At 43.7% G+C, this 15,602-nt stretch overlaps 1 protein-coding gene across 18 annotated transcripts in view; it reads left to right on the top strand.

Moving 5' to 3' along the window:
• The window catches only part of FIP1L1 (factor interacting with PAPOLA and CPSF1), a 99,056-nt gene that overhangs the window by 27,198 nt on the left and 56,256 nt on the right, over positions 1-15,602 (top strand). For all 18 annotated transcript variants that reach the window (XM_050947661.1, XM_050947662.1, XM_050947660.1 and 15 more), the window contains 2 exons: positions 11,144-11,237; positions 12,340-12,493. In XM_050947661.1, coding sequence (XP_050803618.1) covers positions 11,144-11,237; positions 12,340-12,493 — 248 coding nt within the window. The remainder of the gene's footprint in view (positions 1-11,143; positions 11,238-12,339; positions 12,494-15,602) is intronic.

Here is a 15,602-nt window from a genome sequence, read left to right as displayed (position 1 = left end):
CAACCAGCTCACACTCTTTAGGTCTTTGTAGACTATTCTGTTCTCACAGGTCATAGTGGAACATTTTATAAAAATGATATGTTTCAAACAGTCTAGGTATGAACTTGAACAGTGAAGTGCAACATTTCTCGCATCTAGATTGTAAATGATATAGCTCATTTTTAGTAATATATAGTGTAACTAACTCTCCATTACTTTTTTGGTAGCATTTTTATGTTGTTTATCCCTTGTCTGCTCTGTTAATTTCATTATTTTATGTTTCTAATGGATATTTTCATTAGGGGAAAAATGACTTGTCACCTTGACAGTCATGTTCTCGGTTCTGCATGGTTCAGAGAAAAAGCACTGTAAGTGCCATAGAACATTGATCTGTGCTTGTTCATAATTAAATAGGTAAATACCTCAAATTCCGTGAATTAGCATTGCAAGATTAAAGGGTGAAATATCAACTAGATTTGAAGTATGTCTGTTCATGTTGTACAGAATTGAACCTGGTTAACTTTGTTACATTTGTTTGCTTACTTGTGCCCAATAATTAACAGCAAGTAAAACTGTCTCAACAAATCCCTGGTCCTTGTCAGGAGATACAGGGTAACAAAATGTACTTATGAAGGTAGGATAAGAAGAAACAAAGAAAAGCATTATTTTATTAGTTAATGGTTTCTAAAGCACTGAGAAGATGAAGAGCAAAATATAAATGTACAGTTGGTATTGAGTAGCCTAGTCAGTAATTGGTATCTTTCAGATTTTATTAGTTTATACATTTGGAAAAAGTTGAGTTTCTGTTAAAACACATTTCATTGTTCATAGTCTCATTTCTGGTGAAGGTATGAAGCAGTTTATAGCAACTTGGAATTTCTTAACAGAGTTGCATTTGTATTTTTTCTTAAAACAACTTCAGCGTGCCATATAAGAGAGTCACTCTTTAAACTAGATTTCCTTGGAGAATAGGGATAGTGTGATTTGAATGGTTTATAAATAACTATTCTCTGCTTAGAATGGAACCATTCACTATGTATTGTTGGAGCATCATTCTTTTTCAAGTTTCAGAGTGGTAGCTGTGTTAGTCTGTATCAGCAAAAAGAATGAGGAGTACTTGTGGCACCTTAGGGACCAACAAATTTATTTGAGTGTAAGCTTTCATGAGCTAAAACCCACTTCATCGGGTGCCTGGAGTGGAAAATACAATAGGAAAATATATATACTCAGAGAACATGAAAAAATGGGTGTTGCCATACCAACTATAACGAGAGTAATCAAATAAGGTGGGCTATTATCAGCCGGAGGGGGAAAAAACTTTTGTAGTGATAATCAGGATGGCCCATTTCCAACAGTTGACAAGAAGGTGTAACAGTAAGGGAAAAATTAGCATGGGAAAAAACAGTAAGGGAACAGGAGTAACAGTAAGGGAAAAATTAGCATGGGAAAATAGTTTTTACTTTGTGTAATGACCCATCCACTCCCAGTCTTTATTCAAACCTAATTTAATGGTGTCCAATTTGCAGAATTGGAATGAATTTGCAATTTCTTGCTGGAGTCTGTTTTTGAAGTTTTTTTGTTGGAGTATTGCAACTTTGAGATCGGTAATTGAGTGACTGGAGAGGTTGACGTGTTCTCTGATTGGTTTTTGAATGTTATAATTCTTGACATCTGATTTGTGTCCATTTACTCTTTTGCGTAGAGACTGTCCGGTTTGGCCAGTGTACATGGCAGAGGGGCATTGCTGACACATGATGGCATATATCACATTGGTAGATGTGCAGGTGAACGAGCCTCTGATAGTGTGGCTGATGTGATTAGGTCCTATGCTGATGTCCCCTGAGTAGAGATGTGGACAGAGTTGGCAACAGGTTTTGTTGCAAGGATGGGTTCTTGGGTTAGTGTTTTTGTTATGTGATGTGTGGTTGCTGGTATTTGCTTCAAATTGGGGGACTGTCTGTAAGCGAGGACTGGCCTGTCTCCCAAGATCTATGAGAGTGAGGGATTATCCTTCAGGATAGGTTGGAGATCCTTGATGATACACTGGAGAAGTTTTAGTTGGGGGCTGAAGGTGACTGTCCATGTAGATAATACTTCTGGTGTGCATGTGCCTCATGTCTGCAAGACTACATTCTTCCTGGTACGCAGGGTCCTTTGGAGCAGTGCCTGCACCCTACAGACCTTTGGGGCATAAAAGGTGGAGCAAGCAAAATTGTCCTTCAATTCCTTCCTACTGCCCATGGCAGCAAGATGGAACCCTTTTAGCGTACACTTACATCTTGGCCTCATTAGGCTAGTTAGTTTAGTTTTATTTATGCCCATTGGCAAAAATACAAAACCAAACTTTTTCCTAGTAGATTAGGACATATCCCCAGTACTGGAACTCAAGACACTGTACTGAATTGAAGTCTCCAGGTTTTAAAATTTGTCCCTCTGTGAGGTTGCTCTCTTGCTCAGTGATGGACGCACTCTAGATGCCTCTTGTTCCTTGGCGAGGGGCATGTCTCTGACAGGCTTAATCTGATGCTCTTTTTCCAAGAGGACACAGAAAGCAAGCGAGGCCTGTTTCAGCTCTTTCTGCTGGAGGGCTCAATGAAGAGCCTCTTTAAAGTCTGAGAAAAAGAACCCTTGAAGCCTGAACTTTCAGCAAGTCTCCTGTGAACAGTGGCTCTGCTGTGAGCTCCTGGGCTCATTTTTCAGATGAACAGCTTGAACTCTTTGACTACTGAATATTGAAGAGCAGTCAAGACCTCCTCTGCCCAGTCATCAGAAAGGAATAGGAAGGAGCATCACTGCAAGGACCAGCGTAGGCATAGGTCATTCTCTCTGGTGCTTATTAAAATGAGGCAAAAAGCCCATCATGCATCTGTATTGGCTCTTGCCCTTCACTAGAAAAGAGTTCACAGGCTAGATCCAAGTATGATAGAACCAAGTATGTTGGCTGGTCACTAAGAATCTGTGGTACCATCTGAAACCAAGGTTCATACTCCCCCCAGTACTATTGACTTGGTACTAATGTCAGCACAGTACACTTGGTACTGATAACCTCGGTGCCCGGGACTCTGATGTTGACCTCCATGGTGCAGATGTTTGTAGCCCAGGCTGTCAGTGCCAAATGATCTCATGATGACCCCACAACTGGAGTCACTCTTGCTGGACTCATCTGTGGTTAGAGGTGCATCTGCTTTGGGACCGACTACAGATATCACCACAATACTGCTGAGCTCTCCTGTTCAGATTGTGGATGAGATTTGGGCGTGCCCTAGGACACTAGACAGAGTAGCTCCCTCTTTGGAAAAACATATTCATCCAGGCTTTTAACAGAGGGCACCTAGAGCACAAGCATGGTCCCAACAGACATTGCTGGCCAAAAATAATCCACTCTTGCGTACATGGGGAATATGCTCACCAGGAGTAGAATCCATGTATATAACATATTTCAAAGAATCCCAGTTACTATAAGGTAAGTAACTTAGGACAGAACTTTTTACTGTTTGTTTTTTAGGAAGTAGACAACAAAATACAAAGTGTGTTTTTAAAAGGAAGGATTTTGAACTGTTCATTTCTTTAAAGAATTCTGTCAAGTAACACTTCTTGCCGCTTCCAATATATTACAGTAATTCCTCACTTAAAGTCGTCCGGGTTAATGTTGTTTTGTTATGTTGCTGATCAATTAGGGAACATGCTCGTTTAAAGTTGTGCAATGCTCCCTTCTAACGTCATTATTTGGCAGCTGCCTACTTTGTCCACTGCTTGCAGGAAGAGCAGCCCGTTGCAGCTAGTTGGTGGGGGTTTGTAACCAGGATTAACTGGCAGCCCCCCAGCAGCTTCCTACTCCCTTAAGTTCAATGTGCTGCAGCTGCCCAGCAGGCTATCAATTGCAGGCTACCAGTTGCGGGCAGTTCAGCTGTCCCTCCCCCGACGGCCATGTGCTGCTCCTACCCTGTGGCTTGGAGCTGCTCCCAGAGACTCCTGCTTGCTGTGCAGGAGGGGAAGGGGGTGGGAGCTAATATCAGGGTGTCCCCTTTGTGCTGCTCCTGCACCCTGCTTACCCCTTCTCCATATAGAGCAGGGAGGGGACACGGACGGAGAGAAATAGAGAGAGCTTGGGGCAGCAGCTGCTGTCTCAACTTCCTGGTCCACTTAAAAAGACAATGCACTTGAGAGGGTCAGCTTACTTAAAGGGGCAGTGTGCATCTCTCCTCCCCCCTCCCCCCCGCCACACACAATGTGTGTGTCTGTCTCTGTCTGCTATGCTGTCTCCCCTTCCACTTCTTTGTGCTGCCTTCTGTGAGAGGCTACATTAACAACAATATGTTAACCCTTGAGGGCTCAGCCAAGTGTTCATCATTTAGCAGCAAGGCATTCCCTGGGAAATATCCTTCCCTTTAACTTCACCACCTCAACCAAGCTTCACAATCATCATAGCTGTGAACAGTATTAAATTGTTTAAAACGTGTACTGTGTGTGTATCTATATAATATATAGTTTTTTGTCTGGTGAAAAAAATTTCCCTGGAACTTAACCCCTCCTATTTACATTAATTCTTATGGGGAAATTGGATTTGCTTAACATCGTTTCGCTTAGTCGCATTTTTCAGGAACATAACTACAACATTAAGTGAGGCATTGCTGTAGTTACATGTGTACCTCCCTCCTATGCAAAACAGACAAAGTTTACTGAATGGAGAAGGGGAGGAGAAAGTGAACAATCTGAGATAAGGAAAACAAGGTCTATAAACCTTCATAACCCACTTCCAGTATCTGGAAATCTACACTATTTTGTTTTGGACAGTGGTTGTATGTGTAAAGTAGGTGATCTGGAGATCCACTCTCTGGTTCATTTATTTTTGTCAGAATGCTGTCCCAGAACTACCCTATGCATTGACTTTCCTAGAATGTGGTGATAATTGCCAGCGCTTGCCTTGCCAGATATTCAGTGTCAGCGGTTATCTCATGGACCTGTCTTGTGCTTTCACTAGGGGGTCTTGTATAACATGTCAAGATTTTAATTGCGTGAGTTTCTGCATAGTCTCTGGACCCAGACTGACTTCTAACTGGGCCAGTCTGCTTCCAAACTCTGCCTCCCAGATTTGCTTTTAGTGTGTAGGTGACTTAATTGTAAAATCTAGGAGCATGCTTTAAATAATCAAAACCTATTTAACTCTGATTTTTTTTTGAGCTGATTATCCAATTTTTTGTTCTTTGGATTTAAGAGTGGGTAATCCAAGACTTTTAATCAGATTATGTATTTTAATTGTAAATACTGATAGATATTACTCTCCCTCTCCCCTCCACCTCCCTTCTTTCTTATATGTACATGTACACACAACACAAATAGACCTCTATTTTTGTCTAAGCACTATATATACACTATGCTTTTTATTCACATAGCATCCACCAGTTGTATTTTGCCTTCACCTCCTTTTAAAAACATTGATGTGTTATATTGTTTGGATTTTTGGCGTAGAAAATCAGCGAATAACTTCTGTGTATGACTTGTAATTTCTGTGTTGCCTGCATTTTAAGACCTGAATAGTAGGTCCTCCATTCTTTTCTTTTCACCCTACCTTTAACTCACTTATTTCCAAAATGTTTCAATCTCCTGTATCTATATTGACTGATGTCACTAAAAACATTCATATTCTGTTGATGTTCTATTATATAGTCTGGCAGATTTATGATGTAATCTTGCAGTTTACTGTATGTAAGTAGTGCTTGATTTTTCACCTATGGTGTTATGGTCTCATCAATGTGATTTAGTGAATTGTGTAAGACTGATAAAGCTTAGCTTTATGATAGATGAATGTCTGCTTTCCTCATGGAAGCATATAGTTTCTTCAGTTTCAATCTTTGCTTTTTCTGCCATATAAAACTAAAAAAACCTACTTTTAATTCCAAAAGTTAATTTTCCAGCTGGTTAGTAGTAGCAGTTTGAGGCCAAAGTAGTTGTGAATTGTGAATCTGAGTAGACCTGAAGAGACTTTTATAAGAGACAGTCTGTAAGAAGTTATGTGGGGAGCGGAAATTTGATGGTAGAGGGCTCTTCAATCTAGCAGACAAAGTGGCTGGAAGTTGAAGCTTGACAAATTCATGCTTGATATAAGACGCACATTTCTAACAATGAGGGCAGTTAGTTGTTGGAACAACTTACTAGGTTTGTGGTGGATTCTCCATCACTGACAATTTTAAAAATCAAGATTGGATGTTTTTCTAAAAGAGGTGCTAGAGTTCAAACAGGGATTAATTAAAGAAGTCCTGTGGCTTGTTGTAAAGAAGGGCAGAGTCAGTTATTACAATGCTCTCTTCAGGCCTTAGAATCTATGACTCTGTCTCCAAAAGTCCTCTGTCTAATAATGTTGATTTTTGAATTATTCCTTTTTTTCTCTCAATATGCTTTAAAGCTCTGTTTAATGTCACACTTAAATAACTCATGCTTTTTGTGACCCATATAAGTTGGTAGTTCTTAAAAACAGAAGGATGGCAGAATGTAAAAGGTAGAAGAATTTCCATATGAACCCAATCGGCTTTACATCCTGATATTATTCTAAGTACTGCAGTGTTCTGTTACTTGCCTGGCTTACTAGTAGCTGGGTCTTTAAACTGATAATAGAGAATTGTCTGTATATAGTATAGACTTGCATTCAGTCTCCATGATTTGATACCTTGTGACACTTTCTTTCCTTATTGCTGTTATTAAAGATTCTAATACCAAAAGAATAAACCAGAGAAAAGAGCCAGCCTTATCTACCCCCCTGTTTCCAATTCACAAAATACATGCAAAAAAATTAGGTTGGAGTTAAATAAGAGCAACATATTGAAAGACAAAATGTTAAAATTCTCAAACTGTTCCACAGCTGTATCACTTCATAAAGGGAGAGAGCATGACTAGAACAGTAGCCACAGTGGGGGTGAGAAGAAAAATGGAAACTCAGACTTTTTGGACCCCTGTTTCTAAAATGAAAAATATGTCAACGTCTCTAAGGGACTGGAATTGCTATTATCTGTTTAGTCTGTGTTTGCCTCTTTTAAATGTACTTTTAGAAGACCTTGTCTTTTTCCTATCTCAGAACTAGTATCCTTTAGTTTTAGAAGTCGTCTCCAAAATGGAGACCTTTGGGAATTATTTGAAGCTCAGTGAAAATGAGTAGTCCAAGTTTTGTGAAGGGCCATTACCTCTCCTACATTATCAGAGCAGTATATGAGAATATTTTAAAATGTCTCAGATTTGAAAGCGCACAGCAAAGCACATCTGAGGAAAGAGTAGAGAGGTAGGGGAGTATTAATATAATGCTGAAAGTAGATTAGTTAACTTCCTGAGACAGTGAAGTCAAGTCTCTTTGCTGACATAACTTGCATGTTTTATTAATAATTTGCACTTACGTGTTGAGTTTCATACGAGGATCTCAAAGAGCATTATAAACACTGAATCTCTCAAAGAATTGTTAAGTAGTTAGGAGATATATGTAGGACATTTAAACTGTGCTTGAAGTGGTGACATGTGGAAACTGTTTACTGGCACAGAGCAATAGTATATGACAGCTAAGGACTGGACTAGCCAAGTGAAATTTCAGGAGGAATTAGGTAGCCAGGGTGCAGTTATTGGAGCTAGAATTTGCTTAAGGTACCAAGATTAATACCTTCTGCTCTAACACAAATACCACAGATTCTTTAACAACCACGTCTCTCTCTTCTATTATGTTGTGTTAAAAAAAATTCTTAAACTAATGCTTTTTCAAATGAAGCTACTGTACATGACCTTTGTGTTGATATTTAAGATTCTTGGAAAATTTGTCGGTCAGTGGAATTCCGAAATTTATTGTCTAATCTCTATCTCAAATCTCTATGTGATTGTGATTCATTCATCTATGACAAGAAGGATGATGGTTGTGGTGGTAAGAGATCTTCAGTAATATAAAGTGACAAAAAATGCAGAATATCTCAAGAATCTCTGAGTGGATGTAGAGTAGAACTTGGGTCAAGACCCTCTGGTGCTTCATGAGTAAGGCTCTGTATTTGTCACACAGGTCACGGATTATGTGCCTTTCTGTGACTTTCCTGCTGGCTTGGGAGCCATCTGAGCAGCTCAGCCAGCCCCTGGGCCAGTCGCAACGCCTGCTGCTGGGGTAGTCCCTTCTCCCGCCCCCAGCATCAGGGGTTCAATGGGGGGGTTAGGTCTGGGGATTGGGGTGCAGGGCAGTGTTTACCTGGGAGGGGCTCCCCGGAAGGGTGACAGGAACTCAGCTCCTAGCTCCACATGCTGCCTCTGCCTGCAGGCACCACCCACGCAGCTCCCATTGGTCATGGTTCCCAGTTAATAGGAGCTGCAGAACCAGGGCTTGGGTGGAGCGGAGCTAGCAGCTGGAGGTTGCCACTTCCCAGTTGCCGGGTAGGGAACCTGCCCCAACCCAGTCAACCCCCTTCTCCAGTCCACATGGTGCTCCCTGGGCTGTGACCCCCCCTGCCTCCACCGAGTACCCATGGTGCCCCAGGGCTGTCCATCCCCATCCCCTCCCCTGCCCCAGCTGCCCCCACCAAGTTTTAGTTAGGGGCATATAGTAAAAGTGATGGACAGGTCATGGGCTGTGAATTTTTGTTTACTGCTCGTTCTTGACTTTTTCTAAAAATACCCATGACTAAAACGAAGCCTTATTCATGAAGAGATGACTGCTAGGTTGCACCTCTCAGGTTGAAGTGGGTGGAAACAGCAAAATCCCTTGGACACTAGGCCCAGCAGGAACAAATGAAGTTAATGGTAGAAGAAACTGCTCCCTTCTACTACTCTTTCTATTGAAACTGCCATTCCACTCCACACCTCTGCCTTCATTTCAGCTCTGGGGGCAGCACCACTTCGAGATACTGTAACTGGTTCCATAGCCCCCTAACAGTGCTGTTGGACCTGATTGTTGTGGAGGCCGGAAAGGGAGACGTACTTACCCCAGACCCTTCCCCCCCCCCTCCCCGCACTCAAAACCAGTTTTGAGTTTATACTCTGAATCAGTCCTTAGAATCATAAATATTTGTCATTTGGGCAATAAACTGCGGATGGATTTTGGATCCTGGGTGAGACGCACTGGGAGTCAATGCCTTCCAAAAACAAAAATATAAACAAAGTCTGTCAAGAGGTTTGAGTTGAACTTTATCCTACTATTAATTTCTTTGTTAGTAAAGGCAAACCCAGGAAGGAGTTAAGTGTTTGCCTCTGCAGGTCTGTCGCATCTTAGGCACATTTATCATGCACGAGTTCAGCTTTAGGCAGTCAGCAAAAACAAGAAAAAAACAAAAAAAAGAGGAAAAAACAATTTAAATACTGTTTCTGTAGTGCGGGCAATTCCGCCTGCCATTACACTCAGTGTAATTTTGACTATACGCAATTTTTGCTTTACACACTAACTGCGGAATGTAACCCCAGCATAAGATGAGACAGACCTGTACTTTGTTTTTAGAGCAATTAGGCAGCTCCTTGCGTAACTGGGAGGAGTGGTAGATACTCTGGAGGGTAGGGATAGGATACAGAGGGACCTAGACCAATTAGAGGATTGGGCCAAAAGAAACCTGATGAGGTTCAACAAGGACAAGTGCAGAGTCCTGCACTTAGGACGGAAGAATCCCATTCACTTTTACAGACTAGGGACCGAATGGCTAGGAATCAGTTCTGCAGAAAAGGATCTAGGGGTTACGGTGGACCAGAAGCTGGATATGAGTCAACAGTGTGCCCTTCTTGCCAAGAAGGCTAACGGCATTTTGGGCTGTATAGATAGGAGTATTGCCAGCAGATCGAGGGACGTGATCATTCCCTTCTGTTCGACATTGGTGAGGCCTCATCTGGCATACTGTGTCCAGTTTTGGGCCCAACACTACAAGAAGGATGTGGAAAAATTGGAAAGAGTCCCGCGGAGGGCAGCAAAAATGATTAGGGTGCTGAAGCACATGATTTATGAGGAGAGGCTGAGGGAACTGGGATTGTTTAGTCTGCAGAAGAGAAAAAGGAGGAGGGATTTGATAGCTGCTTTCAACTACCTGAAAGGGAGTTCCAAAGAGGATGGATCTAGACTGTTCTCAGTGGTACCTGATGACAGAACAAGAAGTAAGGGTCTCAAGTTGCAATGGGGGAGGTTTAGGTCGGATATTAGGAAAAACTTTTTTACTAGGAGGGTGGTGAAGCACTGGAATGGGTTACATAGGGAGGTGGTGGAATCTCCTTCCTTAGAGGTTTTTAAGATCAGGCTTGACAAAGCCCTAGCTGGGATGATTTAGTTGGGAATTGATCCTGCTTTGAGCAGGGAGTTGGACTAGATGACCTCCTGAGGTCCCTTCCAACCCTGATATTCTATGATTCTATTTCATTTCTACATTTTGGGAAACTGATGTACCAAAGGATAAGTGGCTTCGTCTAAGTGACTTCTGAGTTTCAGGCAGACCTATTAACTCAAGAACAGAATCCAGGTCTCTTGGCTTCTAAGTACCCTGTTCCATTTGACGTTACCCACTAAATGGTATGCTGCTATGTCTAGATGTTGCAGAAGCCCAAGGATAATGGGTGATTTCATGTAATATGTGCTGCAATATCTACAGTATGCACAGTATGCTAACCGTTTTTATCAGTGCCTCAGTATTTACCTTGTCAGTCCTCTCCATCTTCCATGGACCATTAGGTATAGTTTCTGGAGCCTCAAGTCTAAATTTCCTGTGTTTTGATAGTTTCCTGTAACACTTTTTTAAATTGCATTTGTTAATTTTTATAGAATTTCTCTGAGAATACTCTTTTCTTGTTACATGTTACCAGTACTCTTTAATTCCAATATTGCCGATCTTTTTTTTTTTTAACATAGGCAGAAACATATGGCTGTTTACTGTAGGAAAGTGGGAGTGGAATGTGGAAACATTCACCTTTTATTCTTGAGAGGGCTGTACTGTTCCTTTCCTTAATTCTAAAGAAACAAGAAAGCTGAAGTGATAAGATTCAATAAATGAAACATGTTTTTAGGATCTAGCATTCTGCAGAAACTTTACATGACTTGTAAATAGCTTTTGTACAAAGGATGGCGCTTATGGACTTTAATTGATTCATATATTATTTGCCTTGGCTGTTTAATTTGCTTGTTCTAAGCTTTGTAAAAGTCCTTTAGTACTTTTTGGTAATTCCATTTTGTCCTGTGTTGCAGGAGATTGTCTGGTACAATAGATGTGATTGGACAGACCATTACTATCAGCAGAGTGGAAGGAAGGCGGCGTGCTAATGAAAATAGCAACATACAGGTTTCGTATTGCAGATTTTCACATGTTGTGTCACTGACCAACAAGGGGCTTTTTTTCCTTTCACCTTATCGTCTGAATAAATAATTCTAAACTGCATGGATGAATGATGATATGAACAACCAAGGAAAATGAACAAATATAATTTAAAATTAATATGTTGTATTTAACTCCAAGAAACTCTTTTCGCTGTGAAATCCAAATTGATGTTGTTCAGAAGAAAACATTTTAATATACTTTTTAGTAAAAAGCAGCAGTGGTCCAGCTTCTTTGCTGACTTACACCCCAGGCATCTACATTGACTTAATTGGGCATGTATGGGTGTGGTGGTGTATGTGTGCGTCTGTGTCTGTAAACACACACATATAATATAAATATAAATGTCCATTGTATGGTCAGGGTGGATGTTATATTGGAAATGGTCATCTACCATGCATGCCTGCCCCCCAAATGACATTGATGTTAAAAAGAAGTGAGGAGAGTTTTCTTAATATGCAATTTAAGAAATAAAAATTTGATTTAAGGCATAAATGGCTTGTAATGAAGGGAGACATTTTAATGAATTTCTTTATCACTGTTCCACTAGCTCACACCATGTAATAAGAAATTTTAGTGTTTGTGGTCCCTGATTAAATTAAATTGATTTTTGAAGGTAATCAGGGTTTTTAGTCTAATTTTTCCCTCATGGCATCACTATATGGCAGAATGAAAGTTTTTGGGTGCCCTAGTTGTAGTCTTATGCTTTCACATGTTCAAGTTAAATTTAAAAGAAATCCTAAGTCTGAATTACCTGAATATAATAATTACAATTTTCTTATAATATTTTTTACTCTTAAATTACTAATATGCAGTCTCAACCCTAACTCCGGCTTCATGTTGTTTTTTAAATCTAGGAATTCAAAATGTTCTTGTTTTGTTTTTAATATTTAGTTTGGTTCATAAAAAGCATTTTTAAAAAAAATTATATATTCTTTACATATCTATTTAAGAAGGTATTTTGTGTGATGTATGTTCCTTCCATGGAAAGAACTAGAAAGAGAAGAAAATTATATTTTCCAACCCATCTCTACATAACAATTGTAACTGTAGGTTTCATATCTTACAGGTTCTTTCAGAAAGATCCAGTGCTGATGTAGACAGTTTTACCAAGCCACCTCCATTTTTCCCTCCTGGAGCTCCACCTACCCACCTTCCACCACCTCCTTTCCTCCCACCCCCTCCAACTGTCAGTACTGCTCCTCCTCTGATTCCGCCACCAGGTAAATACAGTAAGTTTTATAAAACGATTGAAACAGGAATGTGATGTTTGAAATGATTTTTTTTTTAATGCGTAGATCCTAAATTATTTATTCTTCTTCGAGTGATTGCTCATATGCATTCCAGTTAGGTGTGTGCGTGCCGCGTGCAGGTTTGGAAGACTTTTTTACCCTAGCAACACTTGGCGGGTCGGCTGGGCGCCCCCTGGAGTGGCGCCGCTATGGCACCGTATATATACCCCAGCCGACCCGGCCATCCTTCAGTTCCTTCTTACCGCCCGTGTCGGTCGTTGAAACGGTGGAGTGCGGCTTAGCTGGCCTCCACCTTCCCTAGCTACTCGTAGTTTCTCGTTGTTATCGTGTACATAGTTATTGTTCTTTTGTGTGTATAGATAGATAGATAGATTTAGTTGTAAGTTCTTACATTAATAGTATAGTTAGTTTAGTACTGCTTAGTGGGGTTCGAGGAGTAGCCCCTTCCCCACACCCGGCGCCGGAGCTCATGCCGGGCTCACCGGGTTTCAAACCGTGCTCGGCCTGTCACAGGCCAATGCCAACAGGAGACCCACACGACTCCTGTTTAAAGTGCCTCAGGGAATCGCACTTAACAGCTAAGTGCCCTATTTGCAAAGCTTTCAAGCCGCGAACTAAAAAGGAGCGGGATATCAGACTAAAACAGCTCCTCATGGAGGCGGCCTTGACACTGCCATCTTCGGCACCGAGCACCTGTCAGTCAGTGAACAGAGGCACCCCTACGGCACTGGATCGCACCGGCATGCCTAAGGACTCTCGGCACCAGCCGACACCGGCACCGAAGTCGACTCCGCGTCGCTCCCTCTCCCTGAGGTCGAAGAAGGCCAACACTTCTGCTGCCTTGGCTCCAACTACGCCGCAGCCAGAGAGCATGCCCAGTTCGGACCGCCTGGTACCGATACTCGCCGCGGCACCGACTAAATCGGCACTGTTGATTCTGGTCCCGCAAGGGCCGTTGAGTCCGGTGCCTCATAGCTCCCCGGCGCTTGTTGCGGTAGAGTTCACCATGCCATCCACGCCAGAGGCATATTCGGCGGCGAGAGACTTAATCTCCTTGACAGCCTCGGCACTGCCTCTACCCCAGGCACCGCCGTGCGGGTAATCCAATCTCGGGGCAAGCCAACCCTGCCTAGACCACCGTCCATCGGCACAGTGGACCGGCACTGTGCGGTCCCATAGACGCTCCAGGTCGAGAGGACGCTCCCGCTCTCGACGCTGCTCGCAGTCCCGGCACCGTTCTCCTACACGGCACCGGTCAGACTCGCAGCACCAGTTGTACTCCCGCTCTCCACCTCCCTATCCACAGCACTGCTCCAGTTCTCGGCTCCGATCCAGGCACCGTACCTCTCAGAGCCGTTCACGCCGCAGAGACTCGAGATCTCGGTTGACCTCCCGGCACCAGTCTGGTCGCAGGTCCCAATCTCGATCCCAGTACCGCTACGAATACCGGCACCGGTCCCCGTTAAAGAAGGGAGCGAGGTCCGTCGGAACCTCAGCCCAAGATTTCTCTGCTCCTCCATGGCCATCCAGACAGTCGTCGGTGTCCTCTCATGCAGACAGTTATTACGACCAGGAGCGAGATACGGAGGTGCCTTCCGAGGTCTTCCAGTAGGTCCAGTCTCAGGACCCGGGCCCTCACCAGTGGTCCTTTTTGACACTCTGGGCGTACCATGAGGCCTTTTGGACACCCTGGGTGTACCATTGCTCCAGACCTGCTCCGCTTCCTCAGAGCATCGAGCTCCAGAGGCCACCATTAGCCGTCCCCCTCCAGCTGGGACAGAGGAGCTGATAACCCATCCACGAGGTTCCCCGGTACCGCTGAAGCAGGAGCCAACCCCGGAGCAAGAGGCCATCCAGGACCCCCTCATCCCCGGTGTATCGTCCTCTTCCTCCCCAGACGAGGCGGGGGCAGGGACCTCATCATCAGGGCCCCCGCCGATAGACCTCAGAGCCCATCAGGACCTCCTTAGGAGGGTGGCGCTCAACATCATTCTTCCTGTAGAGGAAGTCCCGGAAGTTGAGGACCCAGTTGTCAGCATCCTTTCGGCAGATACCCCCACTAAGGTGGCTTTGCCTTTCATCAAAGCCATCCAGGCCACTGCTGACACCTTATGGCAGTCCCCAGCCTCCATTCCCCCTACGGCAAAGGGAGTTGAGAGAAGATACATGGTGCCCTCTCTGGGGTACGAATACCTATATGTTCATCCTCCTCCCTCCTCATTAGTTGTCCAATCAGTCAACGAGAGGGAACGCCACGGCCAACAGGCACCAGCCCCCAAATCAAAGGAGGCTAGGCGGATGAACCTACTGGGCTGTAAGGTATATTTGGCAGATGCCGTACAGCTCCAGGTGGCCAACCAGCAGGCTCTCCTGAACCGTTATAATTACAACACCTGGGCGGAGGTGGGTAGATTCACAGATCTTCTACCCCCGGACTCTCGCCAGGAATTTGCCACATTCCTTGAAGAAAGAAAGAAAGTGGCTAGAACCTCCCTCCAGGCTTCTCTCGATGCGGCCAACTCGGCATCCAGAACTCTGGCCTCAGGTATCACCATGAGGCGTATCTCATGGCTACAGATCTCCAACCTGCCACTCGAGCTCCAATACACCATCCAGGACTTACCCTTTGATGGCAAGGGTCTGTTCTCTGAAAAGACTGACTCCAGGTTGCAGAGTTTAAAGGACAACATGGTCATCACGCGCTCGTTGGACATGCATACACCGGTGACCCAACGCAGACCCTTCCGACCCCAACCTCACCAGCCTTATTTTGTGCCCCGGCAAAGACAAGACTTCAGCAGAAGGCGCGGGAGGGGTGGCCGTAGACACCAGTCCGGACCCCAAGGGGGTCAAAACAATGGCCCCCCAAAAGCACCTCCAGGGCCTAAGTCTACCTTTTGAAGGTACGCACGAGGACGGTGTAACAGTTTCAGGACAGGATCCTTCTCCTCCCTTCTCCAGCCGCCTCTCCTACTTCCTCCCGGCGTGGTCCCAATTGACCTCAGACATCTGGGTCCTACGGATGGTGAAACAAGGATACCACCTCCAATTTGTTTCATCCCCGCCTTCCCACCCCCCA

The sequence above is a fragment of the Gopherus flavomarginatus genome, chromosome 3 (assembly GCF_025201925.1).
Source record: "Gopherus flavomarginatus isolate rGopFla2 chromosome 3, rGopFla2.mat.asm, whole genome shotgun sequence".
NCBI lineage: Eukaryota > Metazoa > Chordata > Testudines > Testudinidae > Gopherus > Gopherus flavomarginatus.
The sequence above is the reverse complement of the archived record's forward strand: the minus strand, read 5'-3'. Positions and strand labels throughout refer to the sequence as shown.